This window comes from Gymnoscopelus microlampas (assembly GCF_963454915.1).
Source record: "Gymnoscopelus microlampas genome assembly, chromosome: 13".
Classification (NCBI taxonomy): Eukaryota; Metazoa; Chordata; class Actinopteri; order Myctophiformes; family Myctophidae; genus Gymnoscopelus; species Gymnoscopelus microlampas.
Window position 1 is genome coordinate 7,058,436 of NC_139950.1, and position 21,609 is coordinate 7,080,044.

General features: G+C 43.3%; 2 protein-coding genes across 3 annotated transcripts in view; one reads left to right on the forward strand and one right to left on the reverse strand.

Moving 5' to 3' along the window:
• Nucleotides 1-21,312, forward strand: part of lzts2a (leucine zipper, putative tumor suppressor 2a) — a 48,725-nt gene extending 27,413 nt beyond the window's left edge. For both annotated transcript variants that reach the window (XM_084076705.1, XM_084076704.1), the window contains exons 2-10: nucleotides 5,351-5,725; nucleotides 6,479-6,766; nucleotides 8,376-8,677; nucleotides 9,760-10,213; nucleotides 11,487-11,609; nucleotides 13,061-13,207; nucleotides 14,085-14,612; nucleotides 15,244-15,348; nucleotides 16,825-21,312. In XM_084076705.1, coding sequence (XP_083932831.1) covers nucleotides 5,387-5,725; nucleotides 6,479-6,766; nucleotides 8,376-8,677; nucleotides 9,760-10,213; nucleotides 11,487-11,609; nucleotides 13,061-13,207; nucleotides 14,085-14,612; nucleotides 15,244-15,348; nucleotides 16,825-17,007 — 2,469 coding nt within the window. In that variant the 5' untranslated portion in view covers nucleotides 5,351-5,386 and the 3' untranslated portion in view covers nucleotides 17,008-21,312. The remainder of the gene's footprint in view (nucleotides 1-5,350; nucleotides 5,726-6,478; nucleotides 6,767-8,375; nucleotides 8,678-9,759; nucleotides 10,214-11,486; nucleotides 11,610-13,060; nucleotides 13,208-14,084; nucleotides 14,613-15,243; nucleotides 15,349-16,824) is intronic.
• The window catches only part of selenou1a (selenoprotein U 1a), a 310,703-nt gene that overhangs the window by 197,965 nt on the left and 91,129 nt on the right, over nucleotides 1-21,609 (reverse strand). The gene's annotated exons all lie outside the window — the stretch shown is intronic.

The following is a 21,609-nucleotide window of genomic DNA, read 5'->3' on the forward strand; positions in this document are numbered from 1 at the left end:
GAGGAGGCCGATCCACCGCCGTGGAATAATGGGCTTCCTCTCCTGGGAAACGGCGGCATTATTAACAGACTTATGATAACAGGATTAATCCCCCAGTCGTCACTGACCCCCAGATCTGGATCTGTTTAGAGGAGCTACTTGGGAACCTCTTTTCTTCTGTCAGCCCCACTTTCACTCATCCAGCTGGGGCCACTGGGTGCTGTGTGGAGAGCGGTGCAACTAGCCATTATTTTTCTCAGCGATTTACCGCTAGATTACTTTTTCAATTAATAGAATAATCAAGAAGCACGCTTAAAAAAAGAGTGGTATATTCAAATACACATGATGTTTTATATATGAACATAGCAATTAAACACACGTGTTATTTTATACTTTGCTGCACAACAGTGTTGTGTAAAAAAGAAAAAGGCGAAAATAGCAGATCTGACAAGGAGTGTCTTTGCTTTGACTCAAGTAAAATGTGAAAGGCTCAGAAGTGTAGCATAGTACCAGTATCTCCACAGCAACACACAGTTGGTTGTGTAATAAGCCCGCAGACACAAGCCTTGTGTATATTTGAAGGCAAGTGTTGAACCAGAGCCAGTGTCTTCCTGGCTCAGTGCGGGGGTGGGTGGGTGGAAGTAATGGAGACAGGAGTTTACTTCATCACTGTGCTTTGCCTAACTCAGGGGTTTATCTCAGAGGTCTAACTTAGGGGTCTAACTCGGGGTCTAACTCGGGGTTCTCAAACCGTTTCAGCTCGACACACAACACATAAATGTGCCCCTCCGGGACTGAAACTTATTATGAATTATTTCATTACAATTCATATCTGAAAAGCCCGCCTGGGGAGCAAGAGTCCCAAGTTGTCCCAGGTTCGATTCCAGGCATGGCCAGCAATGTGTCGAATATGACCGGCCGAAGTGTCCTTGAGCAAGACACTTCACAAAAATGGGTCCAGACCCACAGTTTGGGGAAACTCATGGTCTACGTTTTTCACAGCAGGAGGTCTGGAGGGACTGGCTGATAGCTGGCTGACAAAATGACTGGAGGCCAATGTGTTTGTGAGCGTCTGATCAAATACCTGCTAGCTGAAGCAAACAGTCTCATGGAGGCTTTATTATCACACCCATTCAAACACTGGAGACACTTTCTATTTTTAGACACGATGACATGACCGCTTTTTCCTCCCTCTGTTTTTTTTTACCGCTGGCAGAGGGAGGATGAGGAGCGTGATGAGGTACTGTGTGTGTGTGTGTGTGTGTGTGTGTGTGTGTGTGTGTGTGTGTGTGTGTGTGTGTGTGTGTGTGTGTGTGTGTGTGTGTGTGTGTGTGTGTGTGTGTGTGTGTGTGTGTGTGTGTGTGTGTGTGTGTGTGTGTGTGTGTGTGTGTGTGTGTGTGTGTGCGTGTGCGCGTGCGTGTGTGTATGTGTTAGAGGAGTGTTTTTCACTTGGTCTGAGGAATGTGACCGAGGAGGAGAAAGGAGGCGGAGGCCTGAAAACTTCAATAACTTTAAAGGCATTGTAGGGAGTTCAGACATAATCAAAGAAAAAAACTGTTGTCAAACACCGCCCCTCCAGCAGTTCTTTTCCCCGACCACCAGGGGGTGACGCAGGGGGGACTTTTTAAATGAGTCATGCCCAAAATAGGTTGCCTTATGCGGATACAATTCGCGGAAATGCCCGACCCTACGGTTCTCTGAATTTATATTTTTAAATAGGCTCTTTCATGATAAATTGACCACATATATGAAGCTAAACAACTAAATTCTATCCAAACGATTTTTTAAAAGTAAATTATGTGCCTCAAAAAAGAAGTTTGAGAGCGTTTTAAAACCGAAAGTAAAAAGTTGATACGGGTACGGACGCGCACGGACACGCACATGCGTGCGTTAATTTACGACCCGGACATAAACAACATGAACATAAACAGAAGGGAAAATACGGATTTCAGACAGAGGACTGTGTTTCAATGAAGGAAAACACCCCAGCATCATTATATAGTGGCTGATAGAGGGGAGAAAATGCAAAAAATATATATATACATATTTTTTAAATTTAGGCTTAATGTTCCCTACAATGCCTTTAAGAAATAACTGTTGGGCAGTTGGTTGGAAGAAGTATTCAGTTTTTCCCCTTTTTTTCCCTTAAGTAAAAGTAGCAATACCACAATATACAAATAATCTGTTACAAGTCTATGGCCTATATTTAAAATTGTACTTGAATAAAAGCCCAAAAGTATTAGCATCAAAATATACTTATTGTTGAATTATTATTGCTTTTTCTGTAAAGCACTTCTGCTTTACAAATTGTTTGCTCTGTAAAGCACTTTGAGCTGCATTCATGTCATGAAAGGTGCTATATAAATGAAGTTGTATTATTATTATCATTATTATTGGCATAATTAAAAGTAAAAGTACTATATTTTTGTAAAAAAAAATGTGGAGCAGCTTGTTGATCGCCTATTTTCGAACAGCCAACGTATAAAATAGGACTTAAGTGGTTAAATCTTCCATGTAACTAGTAATTAAAGTTGCCAAATAAAGGTAGTGGAGTAAAAAAAAAAAAAAAAGTACAATTTGATTTAGTGTGGTAATAATAAATTATAATAAATTAAATAAAGTATCAAAACAATGGAAATACTGAAGTAAAGATTACCTCAGAAATTGTACTCAATTACACAGTACTTGAGTACATGACTGTGTTGGACGACATCAGAGGTCTTGGGGATTTGTTGCCAGAGCAGGCAGAACAAAACCTGACCTCTCGAGGTCACAGGGCTGAAGGGACGGACCACTCCTACTGGGGTCATGGGGTTTAGGGGTCACATGGGTCACGGACAAACAATCTTAGAGGGTCCTTAATTCTATTATCCCAGGCTGGGTGGGTGGGGGTGGGGATGGGGGGGGGCTGGATGAAGAGTGCAATGAGGTCGTGAACCGTGATTCTTTTGGCTTTGGTAATGGTCAGACTCATGCACATACCGCACAAAATCTTTATCTCGTTAACTCATGTGTAAGCACACTCTTTTTTTCCTACTTTATGCATGACTCGCCCTCTCTCTCTTTTCCCACTAACCATATAACATCTAGCCTGTTGTTGACCATTGTAGCCCACAACCCCCTCCCAGCCACACTTTTTATAATAATGAATGATAATAAACTTAATTAGTATGGTGCTTATCAAAACAACATTACACAGTGCTTTATAAAATATGGTATATAAATACACCATTTACAATTTACTGGGGGCTGATGGTAGGTGTTGTTGTAAGTACAGGGAGTTTATGGTAGTGTTGTTGTAAGTACTGGGAGCTGATGGTAGGTGTTGTTATAAGTACTGGGAGCTGATGGTGTTGTTGTTGTAAGTACTGGGAGCTGATGGTATTGTTGTTGTAAGTACTGGGAGCTGATGGTATTGTTGTTGTAAGTACTGGGAGCTGATGGTGTTGTTGTAAGTACTGGGAGCTGATGGTAGGTGTTGTTGTAAGTACTGGGAGCTGATGGTACTGTAGGTGTTACGCTGCACCTCAGCAATCCATCTCCCAGGGGTCTGAGCTGATACCGACAATAAGCCACTCTGCCCTACTTACTATTATATTTGAATACATATTTTAAAAATAGCATGAAAGGAGATGAGCAAGGATTCTCTCTTGTCTCTCGACATCATGGCATTCAATTCTAACAAGCTTCATCTCAAGACTGATTTTATTTGATTGTCTTTTTATACTTTGCCGAACACAGCTGACCTACAAGCCCACAACACATTGCATACGTGCAGTGTTGTGAGCTTGTAGGTCAGCTATTTTAAGCCGTGCGACAAAGTATAAATCGGGCTTGATTCCACTTGGCCAGACGGATTTGCACTTGGCACGACAGGCTGAACATATCTGTCTCTGCTCACAAACTGATAATACAGGCTGCAAATGGAACACTTAATCCTCTGCCACTTATTGTGTTATTCTAAATAAGGGCCTAATTTTGGATAAGTGAGGGCTCTCCATCGGGGGGGGATTAGTATTTTTTTTATAAAAACATGTGTTAGCTCTCATTTAAAGTTTGGGGATTTGATGATTGGCACATGAGGGGAAATTAGCATCAAGTGATTTCAGTGGTTTCACACTGAAAAATGCATACGGCTGTAGGGTTGCAACTATGGATTATTTTCAGAATGAGAATCAACTTTATTGTCACATCACAGGTTTAAAGGTGTAAAGTATGTATTTTTTGTATTTATTTATTTGTATGCAAGCTCCATGTTTTTTTTGTTATTTTCAGAAAGAGAAAAGAAAAGAGGAGGGGGGTGGGGGCAGGGAGAGCAAGGAGAGAAAGAAAAATCTAACACAAGATCTACATATACACATAGCATATCCAGCTGGTACAGTATGTACATGAGGTTAGACATAAGGTGCATGAACATAGCACAGGTATGTACATGATATTAAGAAAAAGAAGGAGGAGGTCCGCACACTGTTTCAAGCTCCAAGAAACTCGCTTTTTATTATTACTGCTACTTACAGCAGTAATAATAAAAAGCGTTTCTTGGAGCTTGAAACAGTGTGCGGACCTCCTCCTTCTTTTTCTTGATTCCTCCTTGATGTCCAGCACCTGGCCTAAATACAGGCGTGGGATGTGCACACAACCTTCTCTTTGAAATGTACATGATATTAGACATTGAGGTGCAAAAAGATTATCAGCGTACTTCACAGTACTTCATTTTCTTAGCGATTATTCTTCTGATTACTTTTTTTCAATTAATCGACTAATGAAGAAGCTCTGTTTTTTAACATGTCAACCAATCGGTGAACCATTTAAGCCAGGGGTCTTCAACATTTCAGGCCAAGGACCCCCTAGCTGAGAGAGAAATGAAGCAGGGACCCCCTCTATATTGTATAAAATTGTGTTTCAGATTTAACCTTTTTTTGTTTCCTTGGTCTGCTCTTTTTTCCCTCTACACCAAACACCTCTTTACCAAAAAATAGCCGATCTACAAGCTCACAACGCCTCGCAGCGTGAGCTTGTAGATCTGCTATTTTTGGTAAAGTTCTCCTTAGAAAAGGGATGCTAGGGTTCAAGTGGTTAAGGTAAAAAAAAAATCATATCATACAAAGATTTGGCGGACCCCCTGTAGTAACTCTGAGGACCCCCTAGGGGTCCCGGACCCCCTGTTGAAGACCCCTGATTTAAGCCATATTTCATACAAATGCAAAAATAGTGCTTGCATGCCAACTCTCCAACATAATATTGTTACTTTTGCCTGATTTATACTTATTTGTGTGTGCTTCTATCCCCCCCCCTCTCTCTCTCTCTCTCTCTCTCTCTCTCTCTCTCTCTCTCTCTCTCTCTCTCTCTCTCTCTCTCTCTCTCTAAGCAGGGTGTGTGCTGTGTGCAGTGACGCCGTCGGGGGGCCATGGCTCTGGTTCAGGCCCTACCTGTGTCCGTGACTGACCGCCCCAATTCGGGTCTCGACGCGCAGCCGTGCCACCCTCTCTTGTCCCACTCGTCCCACTTGGCCCCTTGCTCCGGCCCCTGCGGCCCCGCGCCCGCCATGGGCTCCGTCAGCAGTCTGATATCGGGACGCTCGTACCAGGAGAGGCACTGCCGTGCCGCCGCCGCCAGCGAGCACAGCGCCAAGCCCCGGCGCTCCGCGCCTTCTTCCACCAGCTGCTTCCGCCTCCAGGATAAGACGCTCCGCAGCGGCAGCTCCCTGGAACAGCTGCTGGTCATCAGCCACCACACACAGCCACAGGTATAGGCCCTGTCACATTTACATGGGCCCTGCCACATTTACATAGGCCGTGTCACATTTATATAGGCCCTGCCCTGTCACATTTATATAGGCCCTGTCACATTTAGCACAGAATCGCCCAGATCACAATTATTCCAGATTTATCACATTTATTTTGCATATCGTTGCTGTCGTGCAGAAACCTCTTATCTCCATATTTTAACTTTTTATGTTTTTTCGTACATTAAAGCCCCTACTTGATCATCCTAATGCATCACACAAAAGCAACAAAAGTAGCAGATCCGCAAGCTTGAAATTGCGACCTGTTTTGAGCTTGTCGAACTATCGCTATTTTGAAAACCTGAAAAGTAACTGTTTTGGACATATTGTATGAGGTTTACACCCAATAGAGACGATATTCTTCAGAATAGGCTCTGTGCATGACACGTAGTTCAGTTTTCCAGAAAGTGGCATAAGCATTTCCTGCTCCGGGTCAGTTTCCCACAGCTTCATTTTATTGGCTCAGCAGCAGGTTTGAACTGGAAATACACGACACCTTCATATGTGTAGCTCAGCTTGTTTGAAAGTATAACATGGTTAAACACATGGCCTGTTTTGACCATAGTACAGTATTTATTTTGAATATTAGAACCACTATATGGTCATTTCTTTGTACAGTATATTTAAGTTATTTGTCATATCTTTGCAAGTTTTAGTTCTCAAAGCCTGAAAGGCAAGCAGCAGAAGTGCTAATGGCAGTTATTTGTGCGACAGGCCCAGGTCCAGCCACCACCGCTGCCCACCAAGAAGCACCCACGGCCTGGGAACTCGACCGGGGCGGGCACAGAGCCAGTGCCGGGCGCTGCTGCCGGAGGAACCAATGGGAACTATGGGAATGCGTGCGACGAGGTACTGGTGGGAGACTGGAATGACAACAACGTGGCGCTGGCCGCCGGAAGCCCCTGCAGTGACTCTGAGGAGCAGCGGGACAACAGAGCGCTGAACGGAAACATTGGAGGGCCGCCCCCCAAACTGGTGCCAGTGTCAGGACAACTGGAGAAGGTGAAGAGATTAACTGATGGGGACACGTCCGGATATGTGGGGCAATGGCTATTTTAGGCTAAGCCATCTAAAACAGGGTGTGTGTGTGTGTGTGTGTGTGCGTGTGTGTGTGTGTGTGTGTGTGTGTGTGTGTGTGTGTGCGTGTGCGTGCGCGCGCGTGTGTGTGTATCCTCAGGACGTTTGTAGGGTGCACCTTCACCACTGAACACCACATTGTGATTTGTGCAGCTTCATTCACAAACTGCACACAGAATCATTTAGCTAAAGGCTGGAGGACACACCGCCTAGTTTCTAAACGAATGCCAGTTCTAGTTTCACACTTAGCCCTTTATTCATAGTCAAATGTCTCCTTTGGTTATTATAACCCAAGGTGACTTTGCCATTGCAGTGTTTTGTTTTATTTTTTTGTATCCTTCTAAGACATGCTCACGGAACAGCCAAGCAGAGGTGTGCCGTTCCACAGCAGGTGCTGACATGTTAACGGTAGATCGGCTTAGCCGTCTAATTGGCTATTTATTTCCATTGATCGCCGGGGAAGCTTAATCACTCTCCTGACAGAGCCAGAGATAGATGGTTTGACGGCCGCTCACCTTGCCGGCTCCCTGTGATCAATATCAGATCACTTACGTTCAGAGTTCACTCCGTGAGACCTGAGCTAAATCGTTAAAGAAGAAACGCTTACAGGACATGTACGCAGCCGTTCGGTCTGTTCTTCTGTTTCACTTCAGTGTGTTCGCCATCCCCTCCTTTCTCTGTTCCCTCCTTACTCTCACTCCCACTCCCCTCTGTCACTCTCTCTCTCTCTCTCCCTCAGCCTCTCTATCTGGGACGAGAGAGGGGAAATCGTTAAGAAAAAAAAAGTGCTTAAAGAAACCATGCATATTAATTAAAGCAAATTAAACTAATCGCTGCCCACTTGCGACCCTTCCACCTTATCACTGACCCCTCTAATGAGCTTCAACCAGCTGCTGCTAATTAATTAGCGCCGCTCAGCTCTTCTCAACCACCGATTCTTATATAAGAAACACGACCATATCTGTTGGTTTCAGAATTGATTTTACTGATGACTTTTAAACCCCTGAATGGGCAGACTCCCAGTTATATTGCAGACATGCTGATCCCTTATGGGCCTGTGTGCAGTCTTAGATCTAAGGAGGATCTAAGGCTCGCAAAATCAGTATCATATTTTAAAAAAGCCTTAAAAAGTAAATAATTCAGGAGTACTGTTTTGAGTGAAACATTTTCTTTATTTTTTCTCTTTTATCTTGCAGCATATTGTTTTTAAGGATTGTAAAGGATAGGCAAAGAATAAGCAAGTTGGTTGGCTATTTATTTTTTGTTATAAATCCACACAAGTGTGTTTTGATTTGTTGTAAATTCAAATCACAAAACTCTCCATTTCTTAGTATTCTTGACCGTTTTAGTGTTTTTTAGTAATTTTATCTGTGGTCATTTAATATCTCTGTTGTATTTTGTTTTTATTTCGTTATTTTGTCCACACATTTTTCGTTGTTTGTTTTATCTCTCATGGTTTTCATGCTGCTCTTTTAGCTTGTCCTGTTTGGAAAAGCGCTATACAAAGAAATTAATGATCTCGTATTTATTTCAGAACATGGAGAAGGTGTTGATCCGGCCCACGGCGTTCAAACCAGTGGTTCCCAAAAACCGTCACTCGGTGCAGTACCTGTCGCCGCGGCCAGGGGGCGGCAGCCTGTCGGAGAGCCAGGGCAGCCTCAACCTCCTGCTGCCCGTAGGGGGATCCAGCATCACCAACGGCGCTAACGGGAACCCTGTGGGCAGCGGCGGCGGCGGCAGCTCCGACGGGAAGCGTAACTCGTACAGCGGCGGACGCAATGCTCGGAGCAGCCAGTCTTGCTCCATGTCAGACTCTGGACGCAACTCCCTCTCCAGGTGATTATAGTATAGCCTTTTTCAATAGTTTTTTATTTGTATTTTTGTTTTGTTTTTTTTTGTGTTGAATTTCAGTTTGTTTTTTTTGCTAGTTTAGTTTATAGTTTTTGAAAGGGCATAGTTTTAGTTAACTTTTTTTCATTGTAATATGGGTTAGTTAGGGACAAGATTCAAAAAGAACAATTGTGAAAATAGCAGCTCTACAAGCTCGTAATGTGTGAGCTTGTAGATTGGCTATTTATTTTGATTTGAAAAAAAAAATACACATCTGTACTGTATCACTCAAATGTACTATGTACTCAAATGGTACATATTAATTACTAATAATTATTTGGAGTCGTGAATAAATACATTTCCCTCAAAACCATTAACATAACGCTGCCTTTTGAGATGTAGTCATTTTGTATTTCTTTGAGGACTTCGAGGGCAGGATGGTTATGTTTGCCCATGTGTGGTATAGAATGATAATACCTAAACATCATAATTCGTCACATTGTGCTAATTGTTTAGGAAATGCAGTGCTAGTGCAGAGGACTCCTTACATGCTGTTTCACAAGTCACAGACAGCCTAACAGATTGTGTGTGGTTAGCAGTGGTGGAAGAAGTACTCAGATATTCTACTTAAGTAAAAGTAGCAATACCACAATATAAAAATACTCTGTTACAAGTAAAAGGCCTGTGTTCAAAATGTTACTTGAGTAAAAGTACAAAAGAAAAGGCATCAAAATGTACTTAAATTACCAAAAGTAAAAGTACTAAAATGTTTGAAAATAGCCTATGTATGAAATAGGGCTAAAGTGGTTAATGTATGCTTCATAATATCATAATTTATATCTGAAAAGTAACTAGTAACTAAAGTTTTCAAATAATTGTAGTGGAGTAAAAGTACAATATTTGCCTCTGAGATGTAGTGGAGTAGAAGTAAAAGTATTGAAAATTGGAAATACTCCAGTAAAGTAAAAAATACCTCAAAATCGTACGTAAGTACAGTACTTGAGTAAATGTACTTAGTTGCTTTACACCACTGGTGGTGAGGTTAGTTTTTTTAGCTTCAATCCCTGTCCCTCTCTCTCTCTCTCCAGCCTGCCGACCCACAGCAGCACCGGCTACAGCCTGGCCCCCAGCGAGGGCTCCAGCTCCGGGGGGTCCGCGTCCGGTTCCGGGGTGGTGGGAGGAGGAGGAGGAGGAGGAGGAGGGGGTCAGACCACGGACCCCATGCCGGGCCTGGGCGGTCGCACCACCTCGGGCGGAGGAGGAGGAGCCGGAGGGAGCCACGGTCACACCAACTCGGACAGCGGGCGGTCCTCGTCCAGCAAGAGCACGGGCTCCGGCTCGCTGAGCGGGGGGCGCTGCGGCGGCGGCGGCGGGGGGGGGCAGCCCCTGTCGGACAGCGGCTCGTGCGGGCACTCGCCGCCGCTGCCGCTGGACGGCTACGAGGGCGTGGTCAGGGAGCTGGAGGACAAGCTGAGGGAGAGAGACCTGGAGCTGCAGCAGCTCCGGGACAACCTGGACGAGAACGAGGCCGCCATCTGCCAGGTGAGGAGACGACACAATAGAGCGTCGCAGTTCCGCCACTTCCTGGTGCCGGAAGTAAATACTCGATGCATTTTTCCCATTGACTTTTCCAAAAATATTTATATCAATCAATTTAAGCCTAGAATCAAGCTATCCAGGATCCTGGTGAATCCTGGATCCTGTGATTTTTTTTAATTTTATATTTAATGATATGATATACTATATTTAATAAATACCCTTTGTTTTGCCGTTTTCAAAAAGGTTTTTTCACAGAATCAAACGTTTTATGGTCATGATTCACCAGGATCCTGGATAGCTTGATTCTAGGCTTAAATTAATTTATATAAATATCTTTGTAAAAGTCAATGGGAAAAATGCATTGAGTATTTACTTCCGGCACCAGGAAGTGAGCGGGAACTGCAACGCTCTATAGGGCTGATGGGCAAATTCACCGCTAATGTATTGAAACCCATGTTTAGAACCAGTCAAACTTAGAACTGAAGGATTGCATTTTTTTGGGGAAAAAAAAAATGAATTTAATCATTTGTTTTTTATCTCATGTATCAACATACGGTAGGATATCGTCTCTGTCGGGTGGAAACCTCATAGTGTATGTCCAAAAATGTTACTTTTCGGGATTCCAATATTCAAAATTAGCAAAGGTAGCAGATCTGCAAGCTCAAAAGCTTGTGGACCTGCTGCTTTTGTGTGACGCTGTGCTACAGTGTCACACAAAAGCACCGTAAGTAGGGCATTCATTTATGAAAAAATACAAAAAGTTTGCCCTGAACCCCAAATCACTGCTGTAGTATAGAGTATTGGTTCTCAAAGTGGGGTCCGGGGACCCCCAGGGGTCCTTGGGGGGGGGGGGGGGTACCAGGGGGTCCCCAGCAAAATCAGTTAATATAGTGTCACAATCATTTTAACACTTTAACCATATTTTATACTTTGGCTATTCAAAAATAGCAGATCTACAAGCTCAATGGTAAAACATTTTAGCAGTTGCGCAGGAAACCGGGGTAGAAGAGGATAATTACATAGTGTAGCTTTAAGTCCTATCTTCAAAAATGGCTGAAATAGCCAGACACGTTGTGAACGTGTAGATTGGCTATTTCACTTTGTTTATTTTTTTTAAATGGTTGAAATGAAATAAAATAAAATAAACATTGTCCTATTTAATAGTTCCATTCCACGCCTCTCCTGGCCATCACAGTTAACATCCAGCGTATTTGCAGTTTCTGAATGTCATCCCTAATGAAGCTGAGCTGATCCTGGCTGCTGTCTGTTGCTGCAGGTGTACGAGGAGAAGCAGCGACGCTGTGAGGGGGAGATGGAGGAGTTGAGGCAGAGCTGTGCTGCCAAGATGAAACAGGCGTCTCAGAAGAACCAGAGAGCACAGCAGGTTCTGCAGCTCCAGGTACTGTACTCTGTCACTTCATGTACCGCAATAGAGCAAAAGCGCGCCAGTCCCCCGTGGGGAATAGTTAATACAGTACATGAACTGCAGTAAAAGTTACATTTTGCGTGGCATTAAACTTGTCCTATTTTACAGTACTTCCAAATATTCAGCTTATGAAACCATATTTGACTGTGTGTCCAGGTCATGGAGTAGCCTCAACTAGTCAAGGTACAGTATATTATCCTAACCTGTAACACCAGGCTGACAGACAGGGAAACACAAGGTGGCTTGACATTGTAAAGCTGAGCCCATCTGCCATAGAATTGAAATGACAATCTTGAAGTGGATTTGAAGTCACAATCTCTTCATTTCATACATTTCTTTATAGTTCATTTCAGCTATAGAGTTATATATTGTCCTACCTAGAGGACAGACTGGAAATCCCTACCCGTTCATTTAAATGAAGTTGCTTCACGATGACATCATGGGGCCCATTCACATGCACGTTAGTGTCCTTTATGCGTCTATATCAACTACCTCCGTGCACAAGCCTGTGAGTCGAACCCTTTGTTCGAAACCCTTTTCGCTCGTTCATGTTGTGGGCCCAAACCGACCCAAACTTGCAGTACAGGATTTGGCCACTTGGAAAGCTTGTAGATCTGCTATTTTCAAACATTTTAGTAGTTTTACTTTTGGTACTTTAAGCACATTTTGATACCAATACTTCTGTACTTTTACTCAAGTAAATTTTGAATTCCGGACTTTTACTTGTAACAAGTAATATATATTGCAGTATTGATACTTTTACTTAAAGGACGACTTCACCCATTTTCAACCTATCTTCATATCATTGGTCCTCACTAACACTCATGATAAAATGGTACCATTTTTTCTACTCAGTTTGTGTCAGAGGAGGGCTGTGAACAGTTCGGGAACCCGTCTACCAGTGACATCATCGATGGGGAATCCAAGCTAATTGAAACGGCAGGCTTTCTATTCCTGGAAAGTTGCAATGCAATAATAGAAGCCATTGTTCTCGCGTTAATACAAATCTAAATAATTGTTTTTAAATCTTGTTGGAAAAAAAAAACCTTCCTAACGATGATGTCACTGGTAGATTTCTGAACTGTCCACAGCCCTCCTCTGAGACCCAGACAGAGTAGATTTTTTTTTAGCATTTTATCATGAGCATTAGTGAGGACCAATTATATGAAGATAGGTTGAAAATGGGTGAAGTCGTCCTTTAAGTAAAACATCTGAGTACTTTTTCCACCACTGATAGTCAGAACAGAGAGGGACTCTGGGAAAGGTTACATAGTGAGCAGCCTATGAAATTGCACTTTAGATTCTGAGAAACTTAAGACCCCAGAATCTGTCGGCTCACTGGCTGTCCGACGATGAGAGCGAGTGCGTATCAGTAGATCCATAGATCTACCAACTTGACCGTGGATCTCCCTGTCTACCCTCAGGTGTTTCAGCTCCAGCAGGAGAAAAAGAAGCTGCAGGAGGACTTCTCCTCGTTGCTCCAGGACAGGGAGGTGCTGGAGAGGAGGTGCGCCAACATCCAGCGGGAGCAGACCCAGCTGGGACCGCGTCTGGAGGAGACCAAGTGGGAGGTGGGTCACAGGTCAAAGGTTATAGGCTCCGCGAGACGAGCGTATGACCCTCTAAGAGCTTCAGTAGATTTGGAAGGTTGAGCACAAAGGAATGACCATGAGATCCAAAAGTCTGTCTGTCTGTCTGTCTGTCTGTCTGTCTGTCTGTGTGCCTGCTGCCTGCCTGCCTGCATGTCTGTCTGTCTGTCTGTCTGTCTGTCTGTCTGTCTGCCTGTCTGTCTGTCTGTCTGTCTCTGAATTTCAATTCAATTCAAGTGGTGTTATTGGCATGTGAATCCTACGTTTACGTTGCCAAAGCAAGTGTCAAAAAAAAAAAAAATGTATGTACATTGTACAATAGAGCCATACTAGAATAAGGAGGAGTAAAAACAGCATTGTAACATTTGAACTTAAAACTCCATTGTGTCATTTTTTTTGTGGATAAAATGTTATCTTGTCCAATCTGTCTGTATGGTAGAGTATGTTAGTACTCTACCATACTATGTTAGTACAATACAACGTTTACAATTGGGGTGGTTGTATTTGGTCTCCCTGCTCTTCCATCGAGACATTTAGATCCTATGTCTAGGTTTGACACAATCCTGTTTCTGGTTTGACACAAATTTTGACCTGAAGGTCAAGATTAAATGTCTCCCCAAAGCAAGCAGGCAGCCTCTATTAGCTCAGTGGTAAATGTATCAGCACTTGTGCAGGAGACCCGGGTTAAAATCCGGAGTGGAACAGGAAAGTTACATTGTGCAGTTTTAAGACTACGCTCTATAGCCTGAGAACTTTTTATTTTGCTGTTGAAATATTTGGTATATGCATGTAAATAAGGATAGCCTACAGATGTAAACAAGGCATACAAATGTAAAGTCTCTCTCTCTCTCTCCCCCAGGTGTGTCAGAAGTCAGGAGAGATCTCCTTGCTCAAGCAGCAGCTGAAGGAGGTCCAGTCAGAGCTCAGCCAGAAGGCCGGGGAGATAGTGATCCTGAAGGCCCAGCTCAGAGAGGTCCACTCCGAGCTGCAGTCCAGCCAGGCCCGCTCGCAGGAGGCCGGGTCGGCCGTGCGGACCCGCGCCCTGGAGCTGGAGGTCTGCGAGAACGAGCTCCAGCGACGCAAGAGCGAAGCCGAGCTGCTCCGGGAGAAGATGGGCCGCTTGGAGGAGGAATCGGCGCGCCTCCGCGACGCTCTGTCCGCCGCCCACGGCGCGCAGCAGACGCCGTCCGGAAATCAGTGTTCGGCGGCGAAGGGCCAGTGCATGAGCCTCTCCCTTCAGCAGGGTAGATGCGTGGCGGGCAGGGCCCCCGGGCCCGCCCCGCCCCCAGCCTACGGAGACGAGAGCCGTCTGACCTGGGGCGGAGAGAGCGACGAGGCCAAAGCACAGAGGCAGAATGCAGAAGCCCTGCTGGGACTCAGGCAACAGGTACGGTAGACATTCTGCTGTGTGCTCTTGATCATCCAAGTATAATAATGTGTTCACACTGGCAGATTCACAGCTACAAAGCTAGCTTTCATTTTCAATAGAAGCCAGCGACATGACCAGGGGTCCTTGGGGGGTACCAGGGGATCCCCAGCAAAATGTGTTAATATAGCGTCACAATCATTTTAAACACTTATTAAGCATATTTCATACTTTGGCTATTCAAAAATAGCAGATATACAAGCTGCCGTTGTGCTCCCGGCGACTCTCGACATGCCCATTGCAGGCGCGCTCTACCAAACGAATTTGGCACAGTGGGTGGTTTTCGAATCCAGTGATATATAGCAACAACAAATGTATTTATTACCTTAATACACCTTTTCATAAACACTTCATGTTTTCAATCGCTAGTTGTTGTCTTATTTTTTTATCCCACGATTTTTGTAACCCATTTTTTCATCCAGTGCCAATTGCCTAAGCTGTAATCCTGGGCGCTACTCTTCCTCTGCTACCCTGGGGAGAGCCCCAAACTGAGCTCATGCTTCCTTCAATGCAATGACACAGATGCGTTCCCAGCTTGGAAGGTATCAACATATAGGTGTAACAGGTCTTAATGGGTTCATTCTCCTCTCAGGTGGAACGGCTGAAGGCTGAGCTGATGTACGAGAGGAGGAGCAGCGAGGAGCAGATGTCAGGGTTCGAGGAGGAGAGGAGGGTGTGGCAAGAGGAGAAGGAGAAGGTAAGGCTACCAGAGAGAATATACCACTGCTCCAGTAGAGTTAAGATTGTTATTTTCCACTTGGAAACTTACTACTGACTACTATAGTCTTATTGCAGTGGTTTTGCTGGGGGAGAAACATCACAGTTGATTAAAAGGGAGGCTCCATTATGGGCTTGACCCATAGACGGTAAAAATATATGGACAACGTTATGCCATTGGTTTCTATAGACCGTAAATTAAGCCTATTTTTCAGCTATTTCAAATCCGCCATCTTTCTATATCCGGTCCGAAATGCAACCGGAAATTAATGCTATTGGCTGCAACCGCAGCGAGGGCGGGTCTTCTCTCGGTAGAACCAGTCAACCTAGAAACCCTAGAATCATACCCTACTTTATCATACATTTAAAATGAATGGGACCATAATTTATTAAACACTTTATTTGATCATTTAATTTATTAAAAAGACTTTAAACTAGTGATTGAAAACATAAAGTGTTTATGAAAAGGTTTACTAAGGTAATAAAATCAAGTGTAAAGTTCGCCCCAAAACCTCATTGACTTCTATTGAGATTATAATGTATCACAACCGGTAGAAGCGACATCTGCTGGGCCATTAGTAGAAACAGGAGGCTGAACGAGAACCCTGAAGTGAGCTTCAATTCCAGGGAAGGGGGTTTGCCCCTTGGCTTGACCCCAGATTATTTAGAGGTCATCCTAGAAAGGAGGATCAGATATGTAAGGCTACTGACACCCTCTCTCTCTCTCTGGTAATTCCATTTGCCTTAAATGCACTTTCAGTGATAAGTTAATTATGCCGAGGTGTTTGACTAATTACGGAGTAGGTTGTTCGCGTCTGCAGCTGTCAAGTTTTGCTCTGCAGTTAATTATGTTTTCCATTTGTGCAATGTTGTTGTTTTTTTATGTTGATATTGTCTTCTATCTCTTTTAACGTGTGGTGGCTAATCTAGCCCCTTGGATATTAATAAATCAATTAAGCAAGTGGAGGAAGGGGGAGGGGAGATTCTAATTAAGTTATTTCCATTTTAACCCATTAAAACCGGGAAAGCATCTGTCATTTTAGATTTTAGCTATATATATAGCACATTGGTTGGCTATTAAAAAATAGCAGATCTACAAGCTCATAGCACGTCACTTCGTGCTGTGCTATGAGCTTGTAGATCTGCTATTTTTGAAAAATCGTGAAATATTTAGCAAATCTTTTTAACGCCAACATTTTTTTACTCAGATCATTGCTTCTGAGGGTCCCTGGAACAAAATATTTTGAGATGGGAGTCGGCGGTCAAATACATGGGGGTCGTTGACATGAAAACCTTTGAGCACCACTGATAAAGCCAACATACGTTTTTCAGAAAACCGTTAGTATTTAGAAGACATTTGTAGAATCGGCCTCAGTCTTAATGGGTTAATCTTCCTCCATTGACACAAAGTTCAAAGTCATCAGGAGTGAATGTAATTTAAAAAAACTACCTACAGGTGATCCGGTACCAGAAGCAGCTGCAGCAGAACTACATCCACATGTACCGGCGCAACCGCGACCTGGAGCGCGTCATGAGAGAGCTGAGTCTGGAGCTGGAGAACAGAGAGGCGGACGAGTACGAGCTCCACAGCGGCAGCAACGACATCCACTTTGAGGAGATCACCGCCACGGAGATCTGAGCACAGACACTTAAATGTGCACGCTCTCTCTCACTCACTCACACACACACGCACACACACTCACGCACACACACACACGGATACATTAACCAGTATTCACAAAGGATTCTGTTTCTGCAGTAGATGAAAGCCAAAAGATGGAACTCCTGTTCCAAATACCGTATTCTTTTCAAGATGTTTCTACCTGGACCAGTGAACAGGGACCCCGTTCTGGCAAAGGGGCGATCCTCCCCCAAGTGTGCGTTCTCGCTTTCCACTGTGAGACGTGCAGTAGAAATACCGTACGGTATCCGGACGCCACGGTTTGATGACCCTCCTATAATACCAGCACAAAGACTCAACTCTCCTCAACGGGATATTACCAGACTCGAGAAAAAAATAAAGCATGTTTTTTTTTTTTTGTCGGACCACATTCAAATCAGGGTATTCCAAGCAAAAAACAAAAACATATATTCCGCTCACAGTGACCTGGTCAAATCAATGACCACACATCTGCGTAGCACAGGGAAGAGGAAAGCCTGGTTTATATACCTCGTCGTACGACGAGAGCATGAATTAGGCAGAACACCTGACCACCAGCACGTGACGATGGCATCATCGTCACCACGACGGCCTGACCGATACCGCTGGCCCACGATGATGACCTCATCACCCCTCTACAGTGTGTTCATCAGTAGGATCGGTGTCCACCGTTGCACTAACACTCCGATACCTGTAAAGGGAAGAAGAAAAAAAAAACGACGCCAAATATCCAACATTTCCCCATTAATTCATGTTGCGTTGAAGGGATCGGCGGTGCATGTCACGTTTCATTCAGGACGATGTCGAGAACAAGACACATTGCACATCCCCTCCTTTTATCAAAACTCTGGTTTTAATACATTTTGGAAGCCTTGCCTCAGCAGTGAGTATGATATGAAATGGAATGTAATTGTGACTATTGTCACTTCAGAGAAATGCAGTATAGTATAGTGGTCTGAACCGGCCATGAAAGAGTCTGTACACCCACCTTGTAATGCTTTGCAAAACCTGCATACACCCCTCTATTTCCCTATTAACATTAACCTGCATACACCCCTCTGTTTCCTTATAAACATTAACCTGCATACGCCCCTCTGTTTCCTTATTAACATTTAAGCCTGATTTATACGTACTTAGACGAGCGTCGGTGTCGTGGAATAGCCGGAAATAGCCCTGTGACGCATTGTGAGCTTGTAGAACGGCTATTTTTGGTGCGTGACACGACGTGCAACCAAGTGTAACTCTGGCTCTACGGCTTCTTTGTTAAGAGAGTCGTCGAACTTTCCAGTAGCCTACCTGGTTCTGTCATTGGTTCTCAGTTTGCTCGCATTTAGGCGTGCTGTTCTGTCACTGGCTGAGACGGGAACCAAACGTCCAATCGTAATGCTTTACAGTATATATATATATACACTCCAAACAGTCACAACAACACATTCTCACTTCTCACGTGGCGGCGACTAACTGATTCCCACGCTATCGGTATGCAAATCAGACAGAACTGAGTCCCGGAGAAGTGGGCTTCGGGCTCAAGCCCACTTCTGATGGCTTTTACCTTGCCTTCTTTTCAATGTTTATTACTTATTTTTTAACTTTTAATGTTTTTAATGACAACATTGCCTTGTTCTCAATAACATCCGCGTTCCGTCGTCAGTCATGTGACAAACTTCAGCATTCCGTGGTCAATCATGCGACAACAACACAGGCTTTCGGACCACCCTGCACATTTTAAAATGTGACGGCAAGGGGTCCTGACCAAGCGATGAGTTGGGAATGAGAATGTGTGGTTCACGCTATTCCACTGGCTCATTCAGAAACTCTCAATGCTGAGAGCCTCTGTTTTTTATAAACACACACATAAATAAAAAGCTGTAGCACAAAGACACAGATACAGTAGCGTGACAGCTCTCTCTGTCTCCCTTTCTCTCTCTCCTTTACCGTACACAACTTTTATACTTCAATAGGCTATAATAAGGCACCTAGGTCCACCATTAAAAGACGTCAACATTGTGACAACAGGGAACAGAGCTGGTTCTTTGCTTTGGTTACACGTCACATCACTTTAGTGATTTCAGTCGGTGTCGTTTGAACCGCAGGCATGTTTATAATCCCATTCTTTACCTCCCCTCCATTTCCCTCTTATATTCCTGGTTAGCACTGTTCATTCTGTGAACCCGGCTCAAAGCCAAAAATAAATAAAGAAAAAGAAAAGCCTTCCTAGTCTTCCTCTTCCTCCCGGTCTTCCCTTGACTGTCATGCTGATAAGCAGGTGACAGTATAGTGGCATGAAGACTGCATGTCCTTGTTGTGTCTCGTACTGCAGTACCACAGGCTACCAGGCTACGTTCACACTGGCAGCCTAAATCACATTTTTGGCCAATCCAGATTGGAATTTGATTGTTTTTTTTTTCTGAACAAGTCTGAACAAAAAAAGCCACACGAAAACTGATTGTTGTGAATCAGATTTGAACCACATTCCTACGAGGTGGTTTGAAATGCGACTCAAATCAGCGTCTCAGGCTGGACTCGCCAAAATGTAACCGATGTACAAGCTCACAACGCATCGTGGTGCGATGCGTTGGTCACAACGCATTGTGAGCTTGTAGATTGGCTAAGGCCGGACGAGGCAGTTTAACGTCTTCCAGTGGACTGTGTCTTAAGCAGTAGAAGCATGTGGATGCTGCGGGCCTGGGGCACTGTAGACTGTTATCTTACAGTAGGTGTACTGTACATCATCACTGAGCATGGCGGGTCAGCATAAGTGGGTTGAGATTATTGACTTTTATTTTGCAGAGCAGAGTCTATATCAACAACAAAAAAATATATAAATGGAAATCTATATAATGAAAATGATGATGTATATTTTTATATATACATAAATATATATATATACATACATATATATATATATATATAGCACCTGAAGATATTTTGTGGTAGTACTGGTATCTATGTGGGTTTGATATGCAAAGTTTAAAGAACTTCTATGTAACTCTTATCACATGCAAGCATTTTAAATGGCCGATCTGTTTGAAATGGAGTGGGACTGTGTCAAAGCACTGTACATACGGTACATTAATGTACTGTGTACGTACATTAATGATACAGTACAGTTACAGCATGCGTACAGTACGTAACGGAAGCACAAAGCATCGAGCTTTGGGAGCTGATAAACCTGTTGATAGATTTGGCTTTATTCTCCGACTCCGTTTGAAAGCGAACGCTCCTCCCTCCATTTTGAACGGTCAGTCCTTCATTTGATGGTCAATATATTATATCATATCACCCCATATCATTCTCGTTGTTTGTTGGAGCTCATCGACAGATAATCGGTGCATGAAAAGTGTCTGATAGTTTCAAGACCAGAGCTGTTGCAAGACATAGCGTTGTTATATTATCCATACTGGCAAAGTCCATTGAATACCTTTAAAGAAATGGATTTGAATGAGCTTTATATCAAATCTGAAAGCTTAAATTTATGCAGATTTATATTTTTTATTTCACGGGGTTAACACGTTCACTGTGGTTTTAGCAGTATTAAAAGCATGCACTGTGTGTATTTCATCAAGTTAATTTAATGAAGTTGGCCATGACCAGTTAAACCCTTGGCTATACTTTGTTGTACGAGGACTAGTGGAAATAGCGGATCACAGCACAACACCTTGTGAGCTTGTAGATCGGCTAGTTCCACCTTTTCTGAAGATAAAACTAAAACAAAGTTTAAAAAAAACCTTTAGAAAATGTGCCCAAAATAGGGCCGAAAGGGTTCATGTGGTTAGAGTCAAGGAAGATGTCTTCAACTGGGTTGTAATTTGGCCACATCGACTTCATTCACTGGTAGCAAACATAACCATAACCTAGACTGTTATTTGGATACACCACAGCTACACATTGAACAACCACAGGGCGTTGTGGGTCAAACTGTGCCCCCGCCCTCACTGCAGGCACTGTGCGTGTCTGCACACTTTCTCTTCATAACCTCATAATCTGTTTCTTTGTAAATATCTTACAACACTAAATAGTGTAACAGAGTGACATTGTCTTTTTTTGGACAAAATATCTATTTCAAATGTAGCCACTGTGATTAGACCAAAGCAACGTAACGTTTGTTTGTTTTGTTTTTTTCTACTTGTGTTGTTTCACCCATCCTTTGTGTGCATATGTTTATGTTCCATTATGCATATTCATTAATCCATAGAGTATGTAGTCCATGTATATTTTTGTGTAAATTTATTGTACAAATGACTGTGTTTTTAAATAAAGAACAAATTGTCAGATCTTATCTTACTAACAGGCTGGTGACATTTCTTTTCATGGCATTCTTGAGACTGACTACGGTATCTTCAATGAGCATTTTATTGTGGTTCATTATTTCACACATATGAAGTACTGTGTGTCTATGGAGTCTTACTTCAATGGGGGTTAAATATACACAGTACGTTTTGAGCGTTCTTATTCTTTGGCATGGGTGACATGCAGGGCTTGTCCTTTCAGACACATAAAAAATTGTGTGAATAATAATTTACAAACAAAATACAAAGTTTTGGCTAAAAGCAGACAAAGGATTGACTCATGGCTCCTCGG